Below are 25,354 nucleotides of genomic sequence, written 5' to 3'. Positions count from 1 at the left end.
TATATGAATCAAGCAACATTTTAACTATATGGATAGAATTTCAACAGGGAGCTTGGATGAGCAACAAGGACATCAAAGCACAAAGGAGTTTGTAGGGATACATGACTGACACATGCAGGGAATTGATGGAGAAAGCTAGAAAGGTAGACTGGAGCAAGCCTTGGATGCCATGCTAAGAATATAGGCTTTACACTGTGAGAAATTCAAAACCATTAGGATGCATGAGCAGGGGAGGGGGCTGACATAATTATACTTATGTTTTAGAAATATAGGGCAGTACTATAACAGGCAGATGAGAAGAAAACTAAATGTAGATAAATCAGTTAAAATACTATTAAAAATCCAGAGAAAGACAAGATTAAGTGAAAAAAAAGCTGTTTACAAAATAATACTTCAGAATTCAATCCTCCATTTATAAAAGAAAAATAAACTCACATATTCCAATTAAAACTATATTCATCCATACAGAGAAAAACGCCTGGAAGAATATGCAACAAAAATGTCTACAGTGCTTACTAATGATGATAGAATTATGGGTGATACTTAATGTCTTCTTTATAGGTTGCTCTATTTTTATGAATTTTTTTTACAATGTTTTTGTAAAGGAGGGAGTGGTGGAACCAAGAAACCTATTTCTACTTTGAATGATAATGAAAAGCCTGAAGAGAGCAAAAAGGCTGTTCTGTTTTTGTAGAGACAGGAAGGTAATAATGAATCTATTTTGGATCTGTTCAGCTTGATGTGTCAAAAGGAACTAGGAAGGGAAAACAAGGAAATATACACTCAGGTTTTAGCTATTTTTTGCTTTGTTGAGAGGGAATAATAATGTATACATTACAATACAACATACAAAAATTTCCTTTACTTTAGCTTCACTTAATAGAGCCACCACCTGATGAAAGTAATAAGACTTATTTTCATTCATTTTAGAACCTGTGTACTTCTAAACAAGAGGGCAACTAATAAAAATTTTGTAGGTTGAAATATATTTTGTACTTACTTAAAAGCTGCCTTAATGAATTAGCTCTGTTTGGAATAGTCTGTACCAGTGTTTTCTCTGGCAAGTTAACCTTGTCCAGCCTCCCTTACTACCTTCATCCCAACCTGGAACAAGCAAACCAACAGTCATCCACCCACTATGGGTAGATAAAAGACTTAAAATAACTATAAACTATAAAAACACCCTCTTGATGATCTTGTGAAGCCCCGTATTAGATTTTTCATAATGAGAAGTATTTACACTGAAAGAGCACAGCTGGCCTAGAGAAGACAATGCTATAGAAAACATACCCCATTAGAAGCTTTCTTCTTTGCTTTCCATTCATCCAGTTGTGCCTTTGTCTTTGCATCAACTTTAACAAGTAGCTTCTTCTCTCCAATCTGCAGGTCATGCAATAACCTGAGTGCACGGAGGGTTGATTCAGGCTCCTTATACTCACAGAATCCGAAGGCTAGCAATGGATGTAAAGAATTAGTGAAACATCAATACAATTATGAAAGATGAAAAATATTTATGAAAAATTGAAATCATTACAGACCAAACATTATAATACAGGGATTGTTTATTTTGTCACTCTTCCCTTTCCTTCAATTACCTTTGATATGGATTTCACTTTTAGTACCCTCAAACAACCAAAAGAAATAAGAGAAAACAAAAACAGGGGAAAAGAAGAAAAATTCTCATCAGGCAAATTGCTACTTATTAGAAGTGCTGATAAAATATTTAGCAGAATCAACAAATTTCATGATTAATTCTTTTAATTATTTCATCAATTCATTCCATCCTGACTTCCTAACAGCTACAGATAAGTGAAAACAGGCTTCCTGAACCTAAATACAGCACTTTTCAATTCAGAGATGTTAAACTACAAAAGTACTGATCTTTTATTCTAGTTACCAGTCTCATTTTTCTGTATCTGTTTCATTTTAATAACTAGTCTCACCACTATTACCATGACTTTAAACAGATATTAAAACAAAATTAAATTTAAGAGTAAACATTGAAAATAAAATTAAACGAGTGAATCCAAATATGTGTACGGTTAATGATACAACCACATATTCTGAGTGATTTTAAAACAGAAAATTTGACCATAGATTTAAGTTTGATATATCCTAAGGACAAAAAGACCTGTCTATAAAAAAGAAAAGTTCAATAATCATATTGTTGATGACAGTATTGGTCATCAACATCTGAAATGTGAGATGATAATAATAATAAATAATAATTATTTAATAGTCTATCATCCCCAGTGTTGAAGCTCAGGATTCTAAACGTGGAAGAAAGGAAATATAGACATATGACAGAAAAGATTAAATAAAAAACTTTTAGGCTTGAATTTGAATTAATGTGCACTGGCAAAGCAAAGACCACACCACTCGTACCATGAGTACACCTCATTTCCAGATGGCCATTTTGAAAACAATTTCCCACTGAAAGGAATTAGAGCTTCTTGAGAAATGGCTGATACCAAGTCTGGGGCAGAAAAACTACTAGCTGAGCTCTGAATATCTTGTCATCCCAGATAACAAGGAAGCTATCAAAGGCATTTAGGCTTGTGTCAAAAATCACCAAAGATCTAATTTCCAGAGGCAACTTGAGAAAACTTAAGCTTCACTAGTGATAATGACAACTAATCCACATTAAATATAATAACAATTGAATATGCTTCAATCTAAAACTTCAAAATACTTAAAAAAAAAATCACTGGTAGAGGATGCTGAGAACATGAGATCATTCTTTTGAAAAATGAAAGAACCAAAGCATTTATCCTGTTTTTCTTATAGAAATTATACCTCTAAGTAACCAAATAGTATATGGAGAAAGAAATTTATCCTTATAGATGTATTCTACTAACAAATGAAGATTTTTCTTCAATGAAGGAAAGACAGAATTCTTCCAAACAGACTGTTACATTTTGCAACCCTCCAGTGAGGGAATCAACATAGGCACCAACAATCAACAGCTGCTAACATTAAAAAAAACCAACAAACAAAAAACCCAATATGACTCCTAATGAAAGAGCACTACCTTTAGAGAATTCTTACATATAAAACCAATCAACAGGGCTTCCCTGGTGGCGCAGTGGTTGAGAATCTGCCTGCCAATGCAGGGGACACGGGTTCGAGCCCTGGTCTGGGAAGATCCCACGTGCCGCGGAGCAGCTGGGCCCGAGAGCCACATTTGCTGAGCCTGCGCGTCTGGAGCCTGTGCTCCGCAACAAGAGAGGCCGCGATAGTGAGAGGCCCGCGCACCGCGATGAAGAGTGGCCCCCGCTCGCCGCAACTAGAGAAAGCCCTCGCACAGAAACGAAGACCCAACCATAAATAAATAAATAAATAATTAAAAATAATAATAATAATAAAACCAATCAACAAAAATAACGCACACAAACTCAAATCTGATCAAGTCTCAAGCTACAACTACCAACCAGTTCGCAATACAATGCAGAGGATAGAGATGCATGGCACATAATTCTACTGGAGCTGCAATAAGCAAATCCAGACTGAAAAAACACTACTGGGCAAATGACCCAGTTTCACCAACAAATAATTTCAAGGGAAATAAGAGAGACAGAAGAACTAAAAACATTAAAAGAGATTCAAAAATATGTCAATCAATTGCAATGCATGGACTTTATATGAATCCTGAATCAAAAAAACTATTTAAGAAACTGACATTTAAGACAGCTGGACATCTGATCATTGACTGGATATTGACTGAATGTTGGATATCTGAATACTGACTTAATAATTAAGAGGTGTTTTTTTTGGTCTTATAATTGTATTTTAGATATGTTTTTTTAAAAGACCTTATCTTTTAGAGACATACTAAATATTTACAGACAAAATAATCTGGTGCTCAAGATTGCTTAAAAATAATATAAGAAGGAAATGGGTAGGGTACAGGTTAAGCACAAATGGCACAAGTTGATAAATGTTAAAAAGCTAGGTGACGAGTACATGAGAGCTCATCATACTATTCTGTTAATTTTATATACATATGATTTTTTCCATAATGAAAGTGTTCAAAGGTTGTGTATCAAACAGGTGTCTCTACCAACTAGTATGAAAAGAACAGTTTGCTTTCAAGACTAAGAGGTTATCACATCATCTCTTCTCCTACTTTCTTCCTAAGTCCTAATTGTTCCATCTTGATCATACACTCCTGCTCTGAAACAAAAAGGACTTCTTAAAGTAATCTTATAAGAAACCAGTTAGTCTGAGTAATTTTTTTCCCTCTCCTACCTCCTTCAGGTTATCCTTTTCTACTTTCTAATCTCAACTCTCAGCCAACATCTTCCCAATTCCCTTTAATCCTATTAAAGAGTGAAGACAGAGTGCCCGTAGAACACTCCTAGAACACTCCTACGGTTAAGGACAATGAGAGTAAATGCAAATGTACTTATGCACACAGATTAAGATGATCTCAATAAATAAGGAAAAATTTACCTACCTTGAAGTTTTCCAGATGCACCTTGTACTCTCTTCCAGCTCAAAACCAAGCCACATTTCTGTAAAAGAAAGGAAAGATCTTTACCACCTAAGCTAATTTATCATGCAAATAAAGGGCACAATTATATTCCCGCTACGAAAAAATGGAAGTTAAAAAAAAAAACAAAAAACTTGTCAGCAACTAAATGTTGCAATTCCCACAAACCTACTATATGAAAGAAACATACAACAAATCATTTTAAAGGAAAATATAAATTCTTACTGATTCTTATTTGTAGGAAACTGCCTACCTTTCAATAAATTAGACACTTTACAGTTATATTTATCCTACAAATATATACATAAAACCAAAATGCCCAAATATTATAATAGTTAAACTATAATAAATTTAAGTAAATATTGAGTTAATAAAGACTATGTTTTAAAACATATGTATATATTATAAAAGATTTTTAATGACACAGGGAAATGCTTGACATGGGATGCAAAAATACCTTGAACCATGAAATTGCAGACATACAATAAGATTTTTAACTATGTAAAGAAAAAAAATTTCCATAAAATGATCAGAAATATTCCAAAATGTTAATGGGGCAGGTTGTCTGAAGGGTGGGATATTACACACTTTGTTTACTTCCTGTTCTTAAATATTATTTCTAATTATTAAAGTAAAAACAAAGGTTTAAAAAAAGTTTTGTGGAAAAAAATAACTGAAGATTGCCTGTCAAAGCTGAGAAATAAGTGGATTTTTCTCTGAAGGGAAAGATATTTCCCTTCAGAGAAATTACTAAAGTGACAGTCAAAGAATTGGGACTTCCCTGGCAGTCCAATGGTTAAGACTCTGTGCTTCCACTGCAGGGGGTGAGGGTTTGATCCCTGGTTGGAGAACTAAGATCCCACATACTGTACAGCGTGGTCAAAAAAAAAAAAAAAAAAAAAAAAAAAAAAAAATATATATATATATATATATATGTATATGTATGCATAAAAGAAAATTTCCCAGGACTTCCCTAGCAGCACAGTGGTTAAGAATCTGCCTGCCAATGCAGGGGACACGGGTTTGAGCCCTGGTCCAGGAAGATCCGCGGAGCAACTAAGCCCATGCGCCACAACTACCGAACCTGCGCTCTAGAGCCCGCGAGCCACAACTACTGAAGCCCGCCCGCCTAGAGCCCGTGCTCCGCAACAAGAGAAGCCAACGCAATGAGAAGTCAGCGCACCACAATGAAGAGTAGCCCCTGCTCGCCACAACTAGAGAAAGCCTGCGTGCAGCTATGAAGACCCAACACAGCCAAAAATAAAAATAAATAAATTAAAAAAAAAAAAAAAAGAATCCACCTGCCAATGTAGGGGACATGGGTTTGATTCCTGGTCCGGGAAGATCCCACATGCTGCAGAGCAACTAAGCTCATGCGCCACAACTACTGAGCCTATGCTCTAGAGCCCGCGAGCCACAACTACTGAAGCCCGTGAGCTCTAGGGCCCGTGTGTCCCAACTACTGAGCCCGTGTGCTGCAACTACTGCAGGCTGAGAGCCTAGAGCCCGTGCTCCGCAACAAGAGATGCCACTGCAATAAGCCCCCACTCTCCACAACTAGAGAAAGCCAGCACGTAGCAACAAAGACCCAATGCAGTACCCCCGCAAAAAAGAAAGAAAAAGAAAATTGCCCGTAAGGTCAAACATAGCATGAGGGAACAGCAGCAGAATTCAAAAAAATTTTGCAAAGACAAAAGACAAATGGATGGGTAATAACTCATTCAGTAGAGCAAAGAAAGCTATGACACCAAGTGTCTACAGAAGCAGATACCGATAAGAAGAATTAAGCTAACTGATTCTACAAAACCCAGTGGATCCAGACTGCGGGGGAAAGGTACAGGGGAGAATGGGGCTTAAGTGTGAAGCTGAATAAAAATAGGTTCTTGAATGACAATACAAATATGGAATAATCAAAGCCTCAGAGGTTTCAAGCAACTACCCTATCCCCATCCCCAGAGAAGATAGCCTGAAGAGTTACAGTCTGAAGAAAGTGAACAGAACAAACTTGGGATGTGGAGCACCAGATCTGAAAGATCTGTATGAGATACAGAGTGAGTAAGAAGGGAAGAAAGTAAAGGTATAAGAAGTGCTTGAACTCAGTCCTGCATCTGCAACCTCATACAGGCAGTCAATCATAAACTCAGTAGGCATAAAATCGGAAATTTTCTAGAGAAACCAACCAGCCTCAAAGAAAAGACCCCACGGATTAACATTTAAAACCTCTGGCTGCCATTTAGATTACCCTACAAAGATGCCCAACATTTTACAAGTTCAGCTTACACACACAAAAAGCCTTTTAATCCCTAACTCTTAAATATGGACAATCAAGGATCACCAGACATCTAAGTAAAGCCTTAAAAGTGAAAGAGAAATAGAAGAGAGAAATTCAGGAATCCAAAGATAGCTTAAAAAACATTCTGCTGCATATATAAATCAACAACAGTTTTAAAAAGGGATGTTTCAAACTGAAAACATACACATATGTCCACACAAAAACTTGTACACAAATATTCACAGCATTATTATTCATAACAACGAAGTGGAAACAATCCAATTATCCATCAACTGATGGACGGATAAACAAAATGTGGTACATCCATTAAATGGAATATTCTGGCCATAAAAAGGAACAAAGTACTGCTAACAAGCTACACTACAGATGAACCTTGAAAACATTATGTAAGTGAAAGAAGACAACACACAAAAAGCCACATATTCTAAAATTCCATTTACGTAAAATGTCCAGAATAGGCAAATCCATAGACAGAACGTACAATTGTGGCTGCCAGAGGCTCAGGGGATGAGAAAATGGGAAGCATTGTTAATGGGTACAGTGGCGCAGTGGTTAAGAATCCGCCTGCCACTGCAGGTGACACGGGTTCCATCCCTGTTCTGGGAAGATCCCACATGCTGCAAAGCAACTAAGCCTGCGAGCCACAACTACTGAGCCTGCGTGCCTAGAGCCCATGCTCCACAACAAGAGAAGCCACCGCAATGAGAAGCCCGTGCACCGTGATGAAGAGTAGCCCCTAATCGCAGCAAGTAGAGAAAGCCCGCGAGCAGCAACAAAGACCCAACGCAGCCAAAAAAAAGTGCTTTAAAAAAAATGTGCATGTAGCACCAGGATAAATTTTTAAAACTAAGAGAAAAAGGAAAATCAATGACCAAGTCAAAAAAACTTATGTATGCTCAGAATAAAAACTGCAAAAAGAGTCAATCAATCACAATTATATGCTAAAATCATTGTTTTAAAGGCGGCTAAAGAAAAGGACTCACATAGTCCCAAAATACTAACCCAGAGGTTACTTATTAGTGAAAAAGGGACTAAAGGTACCGTTACAATGGAGAGATCTGACCACCTTAACCAAGTAACTAAACTTAATACCACCAAAAATGGGACCAAGAGACGTGGTATGTCTCTTGCTATGCTGCACCTGAAAACAATGCATCACCCATGAACCACTCTTACAAAGAATGCTTACTCTGAATCTAACTATGAGCAATCAATCAAATTCAAATTGGGAGAGACATTCTGCAAAAGACCCAGGCGCTTCAAAAACATCAATGTCATGAAAGACAAAAACATAAAACAAGCAAACAAAAAGAGGCAGGGAACTGTCCTATAATAAAGGAACTGTCTAAAGAAACATGACGATTAAATGCAATGTATAGGGACTTCCCTGGTTGTCTGGTGGTTAAGACTGTGCACTCCCAATGCAGGAGGTCCCGGTTTGATCCCTGGTCAGGGAACTAGATCCTGCATGCCACAACTAAGAGCCTACATGCCACAATGAAAAAGATTCCACATGCCACAACTAAGACCCAGCACAGCCAAATAAATAAATAAATAAATATTTTTAAAAGATAATAATAAAAATAAGTGCAATATATATATATCCCTAACTGGAAATTACTGGAAAAATTAAATATGAACTATATGTATTTTAATTAACAATACTATATCAGCCTTAAATTTCCTAAGTGTGATAAAGGTTTTGTGAAAATGTAGGAGAGTATCCTTGGTCTTAGGAAATATAAGAAGTATTCAAAGGTGAAATGTAATGTCACAACTTACTCTCAAATTATTCAGAAGAAAAAAAAAAATGGAGGGGTGTGTGTGTGTGCACGCAAAGAGAGTGTGTGTAAATATGGCAAAATGTGTTACAAGGGTGTTCACTATTCAATTCATTTAACTTTTCTGCAGGACAAACTTTTCAAAATAAAAACGAGAAAATAATTCAGAGCCCTCTTGCTAATATTTCTTTAGTTTGAAATTTATAACAACATTTAAAAATGAAAAATAAACAGTTTAACTTACAGCAAGGAGCTGTCTTATAAGCATGTCTGAGGCTTTTTCAGAAATGTTGCCAACAAAAACTGTAGTAGTGGGACCACAGTTTTCATCATTTTCTTTAGCCTTCAAGCCTGGATGATCCTTCCGTGCTCCCAAATGTTTTCCAACCATGGACACAGTGGGTACTAAGACCTAAAGTGATGAAAGACAATAAAATTTGAACTTGCAATTAAATTTGCTATCATGCTTAATGTAATAACATTAGGCTAAAAACATCAATTTTAAAGTATTAAATATATAGCACGTCACCATTACAGGTTCTACATACTTAATCTAAAACTCCCAAAGCACATTTTTCATTAACGTGAACTTATTCATGACAAGTAAAGTTCCACTATTGGATCACCCTTCTTTTAAAAACAACTTGGAGGGCTTCCCTGGTGACTCAGTGGTTAAGAATCTGCCTGCCAATGCAGGGGACACAGGTTTGAGCCCTGGTCCGGGAAGATCCCATGTGCCACAACTACTGAGCCTGTGCTCTAGAGCCCGTGAGCCACAACTACTGAGCTCACATGCCACAACTACCGAAGCCCATGGGCCTAGAGCCCATGCTCCGCAATGAGAGAAGCCACCGCAATGAGAAGCCTGCGCACCGCAATGAAGAGTAGCCCCCGCTCACTGCAACTAGAGAAAGCCCGCACGCAGCGATGAAGATCCAACGCAGCCAGAAATAAATGAATAAATAAATTTATAAAAAACAAAAAATAAAAACAAAAACAACTTGGAAAGAATTTTTTTTATGTTTAAGACAATTTTTAAATGTTTAAGACATCGTAAATCTCTGCATTCATGTAAAAGGAAATTTCAATTATCCCTGCTAATCTTCTTGTAGAATATTCAAATACTCCCATAGCACTCTCCCCCCACTTAAAGTTTACCTTTTCTCAGTTACTTGTGTTTCTATCTTATTTTCCCTTCATAACATTCAACTTCCCAGAGGAAAGAAATAGTCTTAATTCATCTTTGTATTTGAAATTGAATTGAGCAAAACATCCACAGTAGGCACTGAAGTGGTGAACTGGGGGAGCTGCCTTCTCCTAGGCTAAAATGCAAGAGGGTAAGAGTACCTGTCATGGGGAGGTTTCCCAATAAATGTTTCCCAATGAATGTCCAATGCAAGAAAAGCTGGACTCCCCCTTGGTCTGCCTCACAGCAGATTCCTATTTGTTCATGTAGTTCCCATCTCATCACCCTTTTAATATAAATAACACTCCCCGCCCTTTTCAAAACCCACAGGTAGAAAAACAGTTGAAAGTAATGAGATCTACTCTCCCTCACAATGAACTATAAATTAAGACCGATATTTTACTAATTAACTCAAAGAAAATTTTTAGTTAAATAAATGCTTTAAGAGGGTTATTATTTATTCACATATTATAGTACACTAGCATTCTTAACTAAGATGCCTAGAGTGTACAGAGCTTTTATGAATGTAGAGAATTAAAGTTCAAGACATAAGACTGAATAATGAAACACTTAGCAGAGGAAAGGCTTCAATAAAACTTTACAAAGCTTGAAGGTATCATACTAGAGGACAGAAAAAAAATAGCTTGGAAGAGGCTAAAAATTAGGTAGGTGGGAGGAAAGAGTAGAAATATATTCAACTTTCATTTCAAAATTTAGATTTCTGCTAGATCATTCCTCTTTTTTTTTTTTTTTAAGAAATCAGACATGTAGATCACTTCTCCTATCTCCCAGGATCAAGACACGAGGGCATGATGAAAGAGTCAATGTCTAAATCTGAAATAACAGTATATGAAGAGTCTAGAGAATAAGAGGGAAATCACTAAACTATTTAGGGAGCATATTTTAGGGGCAATTGCTTATATGCATAGAGTGAAAACAATACTTATTTAAATAAGTAGTATGATATATATGGACGCTCTTATTCCCTTCCTATTATTCTTTTAAACATTTAAAATAATTTATCTGGGCTTATAAAGTTGTTCAGATTTAAAAGCAGTGGCACTCCTAATTCCTCCTTAAAGTTATACTTACAGTTGGAGCAGGAGCCATAATGCTCATTGGTACAGGAATCATTGGAGTCCCTAAGAAAAAAGCATAATGAATCTTAAGAATATAATTACATATACAATTATATATTGTTTATCAACTACATGCCATACAAATAAGTAGCTCCAACTCACAGTTCTTTTAAGGGGAAATGTAGGATTAATGAAAATGAGAAATTAATGGATATTTTTCAGAAGCAACATAGTTATCAGGTTGGTCTAAATAAACTTACAAGCAAAAAGACTACCACAGCCTGCTTTTGCCTTAAGGAGTAAAACTGTGGATAGTTATCAATTCATGTTCATCTAGTTCAGTACATCCTCAAAACCAGCAACTTTCATACAGATTTGCTTACAGGTGAACAATGGTATTAATGACTCCTTTAAAGGTAAAAATAAATTCTTTGAAAGTTAAAAAACAAAAGCATCAAATAAGAAATTAATCTGGAAACCTAGGAAGAATCTTGTTATTCCTGGTTATTTAATAAAAGCAAAAATCATGAAAAAAAAATAAGATTAGTAATCTCAGTCACTGTCAAAGAGAAAATCTCTAAGACAAGCATCTACTGCCCTAAGGGTTTAAGACAGCTATCAATGGGCTATCACTATTGCTATCTTAGTGGAATCTGCAATTTTGTTTTCAACTAAATTGTTTACTAATCAATAGTTGCTACATTGACAGTCCTTGTGTACATAACTAATGACGAAATCTTACCATTTGAGAACTAAGAAAAAGGTTGCAATGAGAGTAAAATCAGTAAAAGATTTGTCTACTAAAACACAAATTTTAAAATGCTTCTGGAAGTATCTCAAGAAGTTCTGAAATCACTTTTCAGTTAAAATTTAGCATCAACTTAAGATAACTGTCCAAGACTGGTAATAAACTCTTTTAACAACTATCCATTTATTTTCCAATATAACCTATTTAAAATAACCTCAGTTTTAAACAAAATCTTTAGAAGATGAAAATCAAGATACTTATCAATAAACCTATAGAAGACTGTACAAAATAGAAAAAAAAGACTGCAGAATCAAACTTGGGTTCAATTCTTGGTTCTATCACTTTTAGCTATGCAAACTTGGGAAAGCTCTTTAACCTCAGCTTCAGTTTCCTCAATTCAAATGAGGTAATTATTTCCTCAGAGTGCCTACGAGATTAACTGAGATCATTTATGTGGAGCACTTAAATAGGTGGATACTCAAAACTATTATCAACTCTAAATTTTTCACTTTTAACTTTGCAAAACAAAAGCAAATACTCCATTTACCAACTGTAATCTGTGCAGCACCTCTTCCACAGGTAAACTTTCTATTGAAGAACACCTTAAGAAAAAGACATTTTGAAAAAAAATTTTTTTTCCTTTTTAATAGTTACTAAAAGGTTTAATAGTATGGTTCCCACCTCAACTTACTAATTTCATGAAATGCAGAATTTACAAAAATGTATTGCTGCTCATTACAGAGCTATGCATGCTACGGTGAAAAAAAAAAAAGGCAAAGTGCACAAAGTGTAAACAGTGTATATACCAGCTGAGGTCTGAAAAAACAGGTAGGGTAGAATAAACATAAGCAAACACAGTGGGATATACATTACATCTCTGGAGAGCTACACACCAGAAACTGATAAGAAAGACTTCCCCCCCTTTGGGGAAGGGAATGCTCAGGAACTATGGGGGGAAACTTCCTTTAATCTATAGCATGCATTACTTTTTAAGGAAAAATTATGTTTTTTTTCAAATTTATTTTCTAATTTAATATATAATGTGATCGCCACATACGTTATCTCAGAGTTCAATTAATTGCACAATAGGCAACACAAGAAAATTATACATGAATATGGGTATTGTGGTCTTGAATTATTATACTAGTTTAGCATACTTCTTTTTTTTATTTTTTCAAGTATTGACACTGCACACAGGATGCAGGTATGAATGAGCTAGCTGTAACTAAAGTCTGATTTATCATTCAAGTATGCTTCCCTAAACAGAAATGATACTGTACGCTATCGCAAATGGAATCAGAATTGTTTAATAGCGTTAATACTCTGTGAACAAATGCCTACATTAGTATGGCACTGACCAAACAGACAAGAAGAAATACTGAAAACCTGGTTTTAAGGTCTGCTGACCCATCTTAAAAGATATACTAGGAGTAGCCTTAAGAGAAACATGGCCCACTTATCTTCCACTTCCATTTATAATTTGGTACAGTGTTCATCAGAAAACAAGTTACATTTAGTATGTGTTTTTTAAAAATTCAAAGGAATTTAAAATCTTTCCTATAAAACCAATATACTGGTAAGGAAATTGAGGAACTGATTTTTTCATTGTCAGCTTTCCTGATTCTGAAAAAGTGATTAAGCTTTATCTCCAATGCCTTAAAATTTCTTCAGAAATAGAAAGTAAACTATTCTTCCCTATAACTCTAATAACACAAACTTTGCTAACAGTATCATGGTTATTAGTAAAGACTATCAAAAAATAGATCGTATTATGAGACTATAAATTAATGAAAAAAAAAAATGGGGACCGCCTCAAATATTGATGCCCAAATTAAAGTGGCTCAGGACACTATCCTTCTCAAGTCATCAATTGGTTTGAAGGTTGACATGTAACTTTTTTCGGTTTTCTGTTAACATTTTCTTAATCCCCCTTTTCAGGAGAAATTCCTTTACAGTCCATTACAGAGCAGTTAAGTTACTGACTAAAATTCAGTAATTGTTACATGGAATAATAAACTGATAGTACTCAAACGTTCACACTAGGTCCCTGGCAGCAAGGGGTAACAAATACACATCCATGATTATCTAAAAGACCAACTTAAAACAGCCAGCTACAAGCCTAAATGTCTTAAAAACTTGTACCAGTACTGCATTCTACTCCACAATATATATGCATAAGTAGTTGCTCTGATTTTTTTTTTTAATTTTGGCTGCGTTTCGTTGCTGCGCACAGGCTTTCCCTAGTTGCGGCGAGCGGGGGCTACTCTTCATTGCGGTGCGTGGGATTCTCATTGTGGTGGCTTCTCTTGTTGGGAGCATGGGCTCTAGGCGCACAGGCTTCAGTAGTTGTGGCACACGGGCTCAGTAGTTGTGCCTCGTGGGCTCTAGAGCACAGGCTCAGTAGTTGTGGCGCACGGGCTTAAATGCTCCGCGGCACGTGGGATCTTCCCAGACCAGGGCTTGAAGCCGTGTCTCCTGCATTGGCAGGCGGATTCTTAACCACTGTGCCACCAGGGGAGCCCTGTTCTGATTTTTTAAAATTATGATTTACACTCAAATTCCTAAAGTTTTTAAATGATACCCCAGAAAAATTGCCATTTTTATCTTGTGACTTTTCACACTTACTTCAACACTGCTGTGTACTTGACCTAGGGGTAGGAAGCCCCCAAAGCTGAGACTCTATAATGTACATGTTATGAATTAACAACCCATCATATGAGCCAACTGCAACGTACTTTTGATTTTGCAACAGTCAAGCTCTTTAGTAAACACTGTTAACTTCAAACACATAATCCAATGGTTAAAGCCAGGTCACTGAAGTAGACCTTTCCTCAAAAAGAAATACTTCTGGATGGTTTACAAGATCATTTGTTCATTTCAGCCTGAATTACATAGATTCTATGTTAAAAGAAAATACTTCTAACTTGCAAATTAAGGAGAACTCTTAGATACTACCTTTCAGAAGGGAAACTGGGAAACTGATTCTGCATGAAATGCTTTCAACCCCATGAAAATATAAAAATTTGTGAACTACCACTCATAAACCAGAGGAAAACTCTTTCTCCTAAGTCAATGTTAATTACAAACCTCAAGATAATGGTTCTCAAATGTGGGTTCTCTTAACTGTGCTTAAATGGATACCTATGAATCACCTGTGAATTTGTTAAAAAGAGACTCCTGAGCCCCAATTTCTGAGGATTTGATTCAATGGCTTGCGGTGGGGCCTCAAAAATTTTTTTATTTATTTTTTAAACGTCATGAAACATTGGAGAGAAAAAGCTTTTAAATAGTTATTTGGAGAGCTCTCCAAGATTTATTGTCAAGGATTTCCCTGGTGGTACAGTGGTTAAGAATCTGCCTGGCAATGCAGGGGACACGGGTTCGAGCCCTGGTCCAGGAAGATCCCACATGCTGGGGAGCAACTAAGCCCATGTGCCACAACTACTAAGCCTGCACTCTAGAGCCTGCGAGCCACAACTATTGAAGCCCGCGCGCCTAGAGCCCACGAGCCACAACTACTGAAGCCTGTGCGCCTAAAGCTCATGCTCTGCAACAAGAGAAGCCACCGCAATGAGAAGCCCGCGCACCACAACGAAGAATAGCCCCCGCTCGCCGCAACTAGAGAATGCCTGCGCTCAGCAACAAAGACCCAATGCAGCCAAAGATAAATAAATTAATTAAAAAAAAAGATTTATTGTCAAGTATAAAAAAAAAAAAGGCAGAATAGAATACATAGGATATTACTGTATATCAGTGTTAAAAGAATAAAACAAAACAAATGGATAGAAAAATAAAAATATCTGAAAGGATAAAGAAGAAACTAATAACTCTGCTTTGTTCCCCCTTTCAGTAAGGGGACGGTAACAAGTTATATGGGAATGTGAGAAAAATTTTCCACTGTATACCTTTTTGACTGATTTTTGAACGTATAGTTTTTAAAACGTATAGCATTTAAAAATACTATACTATTTAAAATGTATAGTATTTAAAAATAAATGTATTACCTATATTTTTAAATTAAGACTTTTTAATTTCCCAGATGAGTCTGATACTCAGCCAGAAATGAAAACTATCACCATAGGAAAATGAGACATCACATTTCCAGAATGCTAACAGCTCTTCTACCAACAGTCACATATGTATCATCTTCCTAAAGTTAATACTGCAATGACATTAAGGATGGGTTAAAAAAAACCACAGAATCATTGGTGGGAATGTAAAATGGTGCAGCCACTACGGCAACGGTATGGAGGTTCCTAAATAACTAAAAATAGAGCTACCATATGATCCTGCAATCCCACTCTTGGGCATATATCCGGAGAAAACTCTAATTCAAAACATACATGCACCCCAGTGTTCACAGCAGCACTATTTACAATAGCCAAGACATGGAAGCAATCTAAATGTCCATCGACAGATGAATGGATAAAGAAGGTGTGGTATATATTTACAGTGGAATATTACTCAGCCATAAAAAAGAATGAAATAATGCCATTTGCAGCAACATGGATGGACCTAGAGATTATCATACTAAATGAAGTCAGACAGAAAAAGACAAATATCATGTGATATCACTTACATGTAGAATCTAAAAATATGATACAAATGAACTTATTTAGAAAACAGACACACAGACACAGAAAACAAACATGGTTACCAAAGGGGGAAGGGGAGAGAGAGAAATTAGGAGTTTGGGATTAGCAAATATGAACTACTACATATAAAATAGATAAGAAACAAGGATTTACTGTATATCACAGGGAACTATATTCAATATCTTGTAATAAAGTATAATGGAAAAGAATCTAAAAAAGTGTGTTTATATATATAAATAACTGAATCACTTTGCTGTACACCAGAAACTAACACAACACTGTAAATCAACTACACTTCAAAAACAACCGTATCCACAAACTTACCTGGAGGTACAGGTGGTGGAAAGCCAGGAAACTGTGGGGGTGGGATCCCTGGTGGGAGTGCTGGGATTCCCATGGGAGGGCGATTCAAATGAGGGGGGAAAGACATTCTTACCACAGCGGTCTAAAGAAAGAAATCATGACAAATCATGTTATTTGAAAACTTTACAATTTGATATGCTTGGTTTGTTGGCCTTCATTTTTAGAGTATCTGCAAAATTCTCAAGTTTTCTTACCCAAAGGAGTTGGCAAAGACCCTCTTTTCTCTGTCTGTCCATTGAGAATTTTTTAAACTTAGATCTTTTCTAAAATAAGTTCCCAAAATGTACACGATCTAAGTTCAGGATAGACTCCTACAGTCATATGGGAATACATATAAAGGAAGAAAAAAATTTTGAGGTTCAGTTAATATCCAAAAATTAAATACCAAACATCAATGAATCTTTTTAAATCAAACTCAGAATCCAGGAAGATATCTAACAGTTTTTAAGTGTTCTGATGCATTAATTTTTTATACACCTCAGCACCCTGAAAACTAAATTTACAAAGTTACACAGTATTTGTTGATTCAGTGTTGGCCAGTTCTTCCAGGACAAATGAATGCCTCAGTGACTTTCTACAAACCTGAGGGGGGAGGGGGGGGCGACCTCCATATATCAGGTCACATAGTAACCATTCAAATATAATGGTTCAAATATAAACCATTCACATACAACTTGTGACAATGAGAAAAAAGTGGTAATTTTTCTTAGACTTAAAAGCAAACCTCTTAACCATTCTTGAATGATATTCAATGAATGAATGACTGAAACTCAAGAATCAGACGCTGGTATTTGATTTTTAAAAATACAAGAACACACTGAACTGTTTGATTTGGTTTGTGATATCATTCCTTAATAAGAAACTTTTGTCTTTTAGCTAAATGAATAGAAGTACTGGGCTTCCCTGGTGGCGCAGTAATTAAGAATCCGCCTGCCAATGCAGGGGACACGGGTTCGAGCTCTGGTCCAAAAGATCCCACATGCTGCGGAGCAGCTAAGCCCGTGCGCCACAACTACTTAGCCTCGCGCCACAACTACTGAAGCCCGTGCGCCTGGAGCCCATGCTCTGCAGCAAGAGAAGCCACTGCAATGAGAAGCCCACGCACCGCAATGAAGAGTAGCCCCCGCTCGCCGTAACTAGAGAAAGCCCGCGAGCAGCAACGAAGACCCGACAGGGTAAAAAATAAATAAAATGGAAGTACTTAAGACTTTTCCTCCCCCCAAATTTTATATTTTTGTCAACATACTCAAGTGTCCAGAACTACTGGAAAAAAGTAGAAAAATGATGTTAGAATGCCCTAGTAGGATTCCGTGCACCAATTTTAACAAGCAGCCAAAATAAGTGGGTTGATCTCCTATCAGTGATGCAGCTAAAAGTGGTGATTTGATTAATAGGAGATTTTCTGTTGGACACTAGGAAAAACTCCCCCACCTACACTCTGTAACTGAAGGAGTCTAGAGTTTCAGAAGCTTTTAAAAAATGTTTTTCTCTATTATTTTCTTTTCTATGTTTTATATATTGTTTTACTCACCCTTTAGAAGAGAGAGGATAAAATGTGCATGTCTTCTACTTCCTCGCCCCTGATTCCAACAGTTTGGTATAATTCGTTGTATTCTTCTAAAATATCTTTCTAGACACAAGCTAATATATAATCACTTATGATTTTCTGCAAACAATATAATCATACTATATTGTTATGTGCATTTCTCCCTCATCATTATTAACATCTCTTCATGTCAGTTCATAAAGTTCTATTCCATTCTTTATAATGCAGTAAACTATTACTATATAGCTGTAACTAACCAACATTGATGATTCTCCACATTTTACCTCTTACAAATCATATTAAACATTCTTGAACATATTGAACATATAACTCTAAGCACCAGTGCAAGTAATTCTATAATACAGATCAGTACTGTATGTATCTATTCTTTACCTCCAAATCTAGTGTACAAATTAATATTCCCACCAACAGTACATGGTATGCCCTTTCCTCATATCCTCACCATCACTGTAGTAAATCTCCAGTGTGACAGGTAAAAAATACTGTTTCAACTTGCATTTCCCTAATCACTAGTGCGACTGAGTATCTTTCTACCTGTTTATTAGACATTTCTTTAAAAAGCATATCCTTCATCCTCACAACTCTTCTTCCTCAGTGTTCTTTTCACTTAATAAGTTAGGATATACAATATGCTGTAAAATCTAAACTTCTATTTTGAAAACACAGTACACTTAAAATATTTAGGAAGCTTTACAAGTAAAATAAATTCCTAGAATGTTGTCATATACCAGCAAATAAGGTACTGGAAATGCCTTAAATATTAGCTAGGTATCAACTTAAGTTAAAAAGAAAAATGTAACTAATTTAAGATTGTAAACGTGTTGAATTTTTTAATAATTTTTTTTAATATATTGCCAAACTTGTTTCATCTACACCTCTGCCTTTGTTTTTAAATTTTTTTTAAAAAAATTTATTTATTTATTTATTTATTTATTTTTGGCTGTGTTGGGTCCCCGCTTCTGTGCGAGGGCTTTCTCTAGCTGCGGCAAGCGGGGGCCACTCTTCATCGTGGTGCGCGGGCCTCTCACCATCGCGGCCTCTTTTGTTGCAGAGCACAAGCTCCAGACGTGCAGGCTCAGTAGTTGTGGCTCATGGGCCCAGCCGCTCCGCGGCATGTGGGATCCTCCCAGACCAGGGGTCGAACCCGTGTCCCCTGCACTAGCAGGCAGACTCTCAACCACTGTGCCACCAGGGAAGCCCCCCAATAATCTTTTTTAAAATACTTTTTTGCCCAAAACAAAAACAAATATTCCACATGGAAGGGGACAGAAGTGTATATCCTTTTAAAACATCGAGGGCTACTGTCCTACTTACAGAGCTTTTATATTATCATTGTAATACTCTATCTCAGCACTTTCTTAGGAGGGCAGTTGGTATTAATACCTGTTAAATAAATAATCAGTGAATGAATCAGTAAACAAATAAACTCTGAGAACCTCTTTAAATAAATTTATTAAGAAGCTACCATGTGCCAGGTACTATTCTAGCAATGACTCAGTACCTAGCCTCACAATGGTTACGAAGATTGGGCCATGAATTCATCTTTAGAATCATTTTTTCCCAAGTACTAAATACAAATACTACTTTTAAAAAGAAACCCTCTAGGTTCTTGGTATTTAAACTATTTTTCATGGTTTTCAAATGTATCATTCGTTCTGTTAAGAGTTAACCAGATTACGTTTCAGTTTATGCTAATATACTCATTTCATTCACACCAATTTTTCTACAAAGTATTTCCCTTTTATTTGGAACTGTTCAAAACTTGCTTATTTGTAGGCTAAACTTCAGAGGTGAAGGTAATCTTAATAAGATAACAGCCCCTCCTATGAAAATTCAGAAAACAAACATTTCTGATGATCTCTGATAAATATTAATATTCACTTTAAACATCCTAGGGACTTCCCTGCTGGCACAGTGGTTAAGAATCTGCCTGCCAATGCAGGGGACACGGGTTCGAGCCCTGGTCTGGGAGGATCCCACATACCACAGAGCAACTAAGCCCGTGCACCACAACTACTGAAGCCCACGTGCCTAGAGCCTGTGCTCTGCAACGAAGAGAAAGCCCACGCGCAGCAATGAAGACCCAACACAGCCAAAAAAAAATCCTAAAATGAGTATCAACCACTTACTTCAACATAAAGTTTGGTATACTTTGATGTATGTGAAAATGAATGAGAATAAACTTTTATAATAAATGAAGCTTACCATTTTTGCCTATAGTTGATAAATTGTAATACTCACTTACAATAAATTATACAGATAGTCAAAGTTGGTAGGGACTTTGTAGAATGAACTAGGGGAGAGAGCTAGGGAGTGCTTTATTTTAAACATGGTGGTCAGGTCTCACCAAGAAGGTAACATCTGAAGAAAGACTTGCAAGAGACTGAGGCAGGAAACTCTACTCTGGGGGGCAACAGCCTTCCCAGCAAAGGAAACAGCAAATACAAAGAGCCTGAGGTGGGAATGCAGTGTTTTGCAGGAGTAACATCACCAACAGTTGGAGCACAGTACTGGCGGCAAGCTGGAGATGGGAAGGGGGTTCAAAGAGTGTAATGCTTTGTAAGCCGCTGTAAAAGTACTGGTTTTTACTCTGAATGAGATGGAAAACATTTGAAAGGGTTTTGACTTGACTTATATTTTAACACTATCACTGGCCACTATGTGAAACTAAGACTGGAGGAGAACAAGGGTAGAGAAGCAAGAGACTACTGCAATAATCCAGACAAAAGAGATGGCCTAGAACAGGTGGTAGCAGTGAAGTGGTAACAAGTTATTGGTTTCTGTATATACTTTGAATGTGGTCAATTGCTGAGGGATTGTGTGTGGGGCTTGAGAGAGATGCAGAGGTTATTTTATTAGCACTGACCTGACTTAAATAGCATTTAAAGAATAGTTGAATAGCAGTGTTTCACTTTTAGAAGGTTCAAAGCATTTTCACTTGCTAAGTATGAAACTTTATGGCCCAAAGTAACAAAAACAAGCCCCTATGTTGGACGTGTGCCCTATCTCTACTGTGACAGTGGTCATACAGGTTTATGTATTCATCAAAATTCACTGAAATTAAAATGGGTGCCTTGGGCTTCCCTGGTGGCGCAGTGGTTGAGAATCTGCCTGCTAATGCAGGGGACACGGGTTCGAGCCCTGGTCTGGGAAGATCCCACATGCCACGGAGCAGCTGGGCCCGTGAGCCACAATTGCTGAGCCTGCGCGTCTGGAGCCTGTGCCCCGCAACGGGAGGGGCCGCGATGGAGAAAGGCCCGCGCACCGCGATGAAGAGTGGCCCCCGCTTGCCGCAACTGGAGAAAGCCCTCGCACGAACCGAAGACCCAATACAGACAAAAATAAATTAATTAATTAATTAAAAAGAAAATCCTTAAAAAAAAAAAAAAAAAATGGGTGCCTTTTACTGTATGTAAATTTTATCTCAATAAATTTGGTCCTCCCCAAAAAGAAAACAAACTTCTAAAGAAGCTTTACCTCTACCCCTCAACATATGCATGCATTCTGCTTTTCTTTTTCACTTTTTTCTCTTTACTCTCTTAAACCACTCTTTTCCTGCACTCATGAGAATACTATTACTGCTTCTTTGCATTCCTCCATTACAGATTTATCCCGGTAGAGACAAAATATTTCACCAGGGATAGATGTACAGGCTAACCCCATCAGGACACTGTGTGCCAAGAAGCAACTGAACCAAAAGATTCTCCTCAGCAAACACTCATATACAACTTAATCATTTATTCAATAAAACATCCAGCTCCAATTATTTGCCAGGTTCTTTTCTAAGCATTATTTTTATTAGTTCTGAAAGAGCAAATTTTAAGTTATTATGTGTAGTTATACAGCCAGTCCAGTAACTCTACATTAAATATGAATGATTAGTGTAGCATGCACTGTTTCCTGCTCTGCTTATAGCCTTCAAGGTACAATGGACTGACATAACTGCCCCAGCCTAAGCAAAGCAAGCCTAACTATAGAGAGAGATTAGTGGTAGTCTAGAGCTGAGGTGGGAATAGGGAGTGACTTGCAAACAGAAAAGAGGGATCCTTTGGGGGTAATGGTTGCACAACTCTGCACATTTACTGAAAAACACTGAATTGTACATTTACAATGAGTGCATTTTACATGTTAATTATACCTTAATAAAAGGTAGCAATACGACTTCAGGGCAATTTCAGGCAAAACCCAGTTAAGACCGGTAGAGTATACTGTACCAATATTAATTTCCTGATTTTGATCACTGTACTGTTGCTAATTAAGAGAATGTAACTGTCTGTAAAAAATACACACTTAAGTATTCAGGGGTTAAGAGGGACACAACATCTGCAACTTACTAGCAAAAGATTTCAGAAGAAAACTATGGAGATAAAAAGGAGAGGAGGATAAAGCAAACTGGTAAAATGTTAACATCTGGGGAATCTAGATGAAAGATATCTGAGAATTCTTTGAAGTTTGAAATTACGTCAAAATAAAAAGTTAAAAAGCAATATCAATTTTGGTTAGTGGAAATATGTTCTTTTTATTTTCTGGAGCTTCAAAATCCAAAAAAAGTTAGGAAGAAAGCTATTCAAAAACTTTGAGGAATCAATCAAAATTCTCATGAACAGCAGTGGTAGAATCAGAAAAAAACTATCAAGAGATTAAAAAAAAAAAACAATGTTTTTATAAGTTGTTAAAAGATTCAATGATTACTTTTGCTTCTATAGTATAAAAGTCAAAATGATTTTTCCCTAAATCATGTGTTAATGAAAAAGGTATATAGCTAACTTGCCTGTGGCCAAAAAAGAAAAAGGAAATTGGTAACCCAAAGAAGATGAATTATTTAATAAAAATAACAGGTAAGATATTAACCTACTTTTGTTTACAAAAGCTTTCAACATTATCTCACTTAACCTACCAAATTACCTAGCGTAGATATATTTTTCTTCTTTTAAAGATGAAGAAGCTAACTTGTCCAAAGGAACACAATAAATGGGTAGGGACTCCACAGTCCCCACTATCCTGAAATTACCAATCCAAAGGCTGTTTTCGCTTATCACAATGCCTCTTTCTAGTAATGACATACCAATGATTAACTCTGACTTCATTTACAAAAGTCTATCCAGAGTACACTGGAAGAAATGTTAGAGTCAGGGTTAGGGTCTTGTATTGATACTTCACTGAAAATTCTTAAATAACAAACACTATCAGTTAATGTGTACTAAACACTATGTTACTTGGGTATTGCACTAAGGATTTTACATTATTTTTTTTCAATTAATTCCCAATTCCAAAAACCTATGAGGTGAATACAATTAATAATCCTCATTTTACAAGTGAAGAAAACCAAGGCTTTAAGAAAAATTAAATGAGAATAGCATAGTATCTACTTGAATCGTGAGGAACTGATGACCACTGAATGCCTTTCTAGGCCTCTGAACATTTTTGGAAATAATCTTGTAGAAATTAAAGCTCCTAAAACTATATAAGAACTGTTTATACACTACTGCCAACTACCCAATTCACAGTACTTCACACTATAGCAGTCTGGGGCAAAAGAAGTCCAATCTCCTCCCTCCTTTTGGTCGGCTCCACTCTGCCCAGTATCAAAATGGCTTTTCCATGGCAATATACAACCACATTACATAACTTCAAAAATCTTCATACTCCTAGAACTATTTCGAAAAACGTGTTTTAAAAGCAGTATTGAAGACCAAAGAAGCATGAGAACGAAGCAACATATTTTAACGTGGAGCTGGGTCCTCCCCTAGAATCAATGAAGATATAGTTTACTTTAACCTCCAGGGGAGGAAGGGGGCAAAGCCACACCACTCACCACAATCTTAGACAAGCAAACCAACCAGAAGGGTGCTAGAAAAGGTGGGCAGTAGCTAAATTCAAGTCGGGGACGGGGGGAGGGAAGGCAGTTCACTCGGTGGCGGGCTTTAGACGACCGAAGAAGGGACAGAGAACAGTTGGTGGCCAGCCCCCCGCTAAAAAAAAGGGTGGGTGCTAGCCGGCTTCTAGGCAGAGCCTGGGGCAACTGTATCCTAGGCCCGGAATATCTACCACAGGGCTTCCGCAGGCTCAGGTTAGAAAGGGGCCTCAGGGAAGGGCTCCCCAGCGGCCGACCGAGCGTTTTGTGGCAAACGTGGAGCCCAGAATGGGCCGAGGCCTCTCTGTGGCGAGCCGTGGAAAGGAAAGGGAAAGTGGGCGACAATGCAAGGAGGAAGGCTCTGGCAGTAGGTCCGGCCTCCACGGGCTCCTACTGGGCCCACTCGTTTTCGAGGCCTTAAAGAAGTGGAGAAACCCAAGCCTCGTGCCCGTGCCCATCCCCTCCCCCACCCCCACCCCCACCCCCACCCCCCCTTATCCCCATCCCACCCCGGCCCTTTCGCAGGCTCCCCGGCTTTCCCTCCTCCCCCAGCCGAAGTACCCTGTCTCCCGGTTTCCACACGCGTTCAGAGGAGCGAACTCACCCGCCGCTGAGGAAACTGTATTGTCTTCGCGGCCTTCCGGGCTCCAGATTACGAGGGGGTTCCACCAGCTCGAGATTTCTGCGCGCCGCTACCCGGGAGACTAGTGCCGAAGCGCCTACTCTCACAGGCCGCAAACACATCCGCGCTGAGCGGGGAGCTTCTGGAGGTCTTCCTATTGCCCGGCGTGCACTGCGGCTGGGGGGCGTGGAGAGGAGGATCATAGAGAAGAGAGTAGGTAGGTAATCGTCACTCTTGGCTCTGAATCACCACGCAGCGGCGAACAACCATAGAGAGGAGCGCCTAATGAGAGCTAGAAAGGCTCGAGCTGTATGTTACGACCCACCCTGCCATTTTTGATTGGAGCTGATTGAATCTTATGATTACGCGACGCCATCTTGAGGTCAAGGTTCCGGTCGGACACTGCGCGAGGGCTCTAAGAGGGTTTCCCACTTTTTGTAGTTTGTGTTTTGGGGCTCAGAACCTCGCCCTGAGGCTCTTTGAGGTTCGATGGGCTGATAAGTGGGCCTCACCCAGCACCTCAGAAGAAACCCCAAGTGCTAATCCTAGAAAACTTCTGTTAATACCAAGAGATAAGTGGCACAGGCTGCGGTTTTTATGAAGTGCGCACATACATGCACAAACACAAAGCTTACGCGCGCTGGTAGGGCCAAAGAGGCGGCTAAAACATGTTTGAAGTTCCTAAAACGGCCTGTAAAAACATTTAACACAGCTTTCATTCTGTAATGTAAACGTGCTAAAAAGAATTTCACTTATTAGATTATTAGAAATAAA

The 25,354-nt window shown here is 37.7% G+C and overlaps 1 protein-coding gene across 3 annotated transcripts in view; it reads right to left on the bottom strand.

Annotated features, from left to right (window-relative positions):
* Positions 1-24,733, bottom strand: part of RBM25 (RNA binding motif protein 25) — a 53,703-nt gene extending 28,970 nt beyond the window's left edge. The window contains exons 1-7 of one of the 3 annotated variants that reach the window (XM_057542169.1): positions 24,563-24,733; positions 18,069-18,178; positions 16,499-16,619; positions 10,845-10,894; positions 8,811-8,978; positions 4,457-4,514; positions 1,291-1,451 (exon numbers count right to left, since the gene is read on the bottom strand). In XM_057542169.1, coding sequence (XP_057398152.1) covers positions 1,291-1,451; positions 4,457-4,514; positions 8,811-8,978; positions 10,845-10,894; positions 16,499-16,604 — 543 coding nt within the window. In that variant the 5' untranslated portion in view covers positions 16,605-16,619; positions 18,069-18,178; positions 24,563-24,733. Of the gene's footprint in view, positions 1-1,290; positions 1,452-4,456; positions 4,515-8,810; positions 8,979-10,844; positions 10,895-16,498; positions 16,620-16,731; positions 16,849-18,068; positions 18,179-24,562 lie in introns of those variants that run through there. The other 2 variants (XM_028167039.2, XM_057542168.1) reach the window with 2 other exon arrangements.
* Between the last annotated feature and the right edge of the window lie 621 nt (positions 24,734-25,354).

Source organism: Balaenoptera acutorostrata, chromosome 3, assembly GCF_949987535.1.
Source record: "Balaenoptera acutorostrata chromosome 3, mBalAcu1.1, whole genome shotgun sequence".
NCBI classification, from domain to species: Eukaryota; Metazoa; Chordata; class Mammalia; order Artiodactyla; family Balaenopteridae; genus Balaenoptera; species Balaenoptera acutorostrata.
Note: the sequence above shows the minus strand (reverse complement) of the source record. Positions and strands in the feature narration are given on the sequence as shown.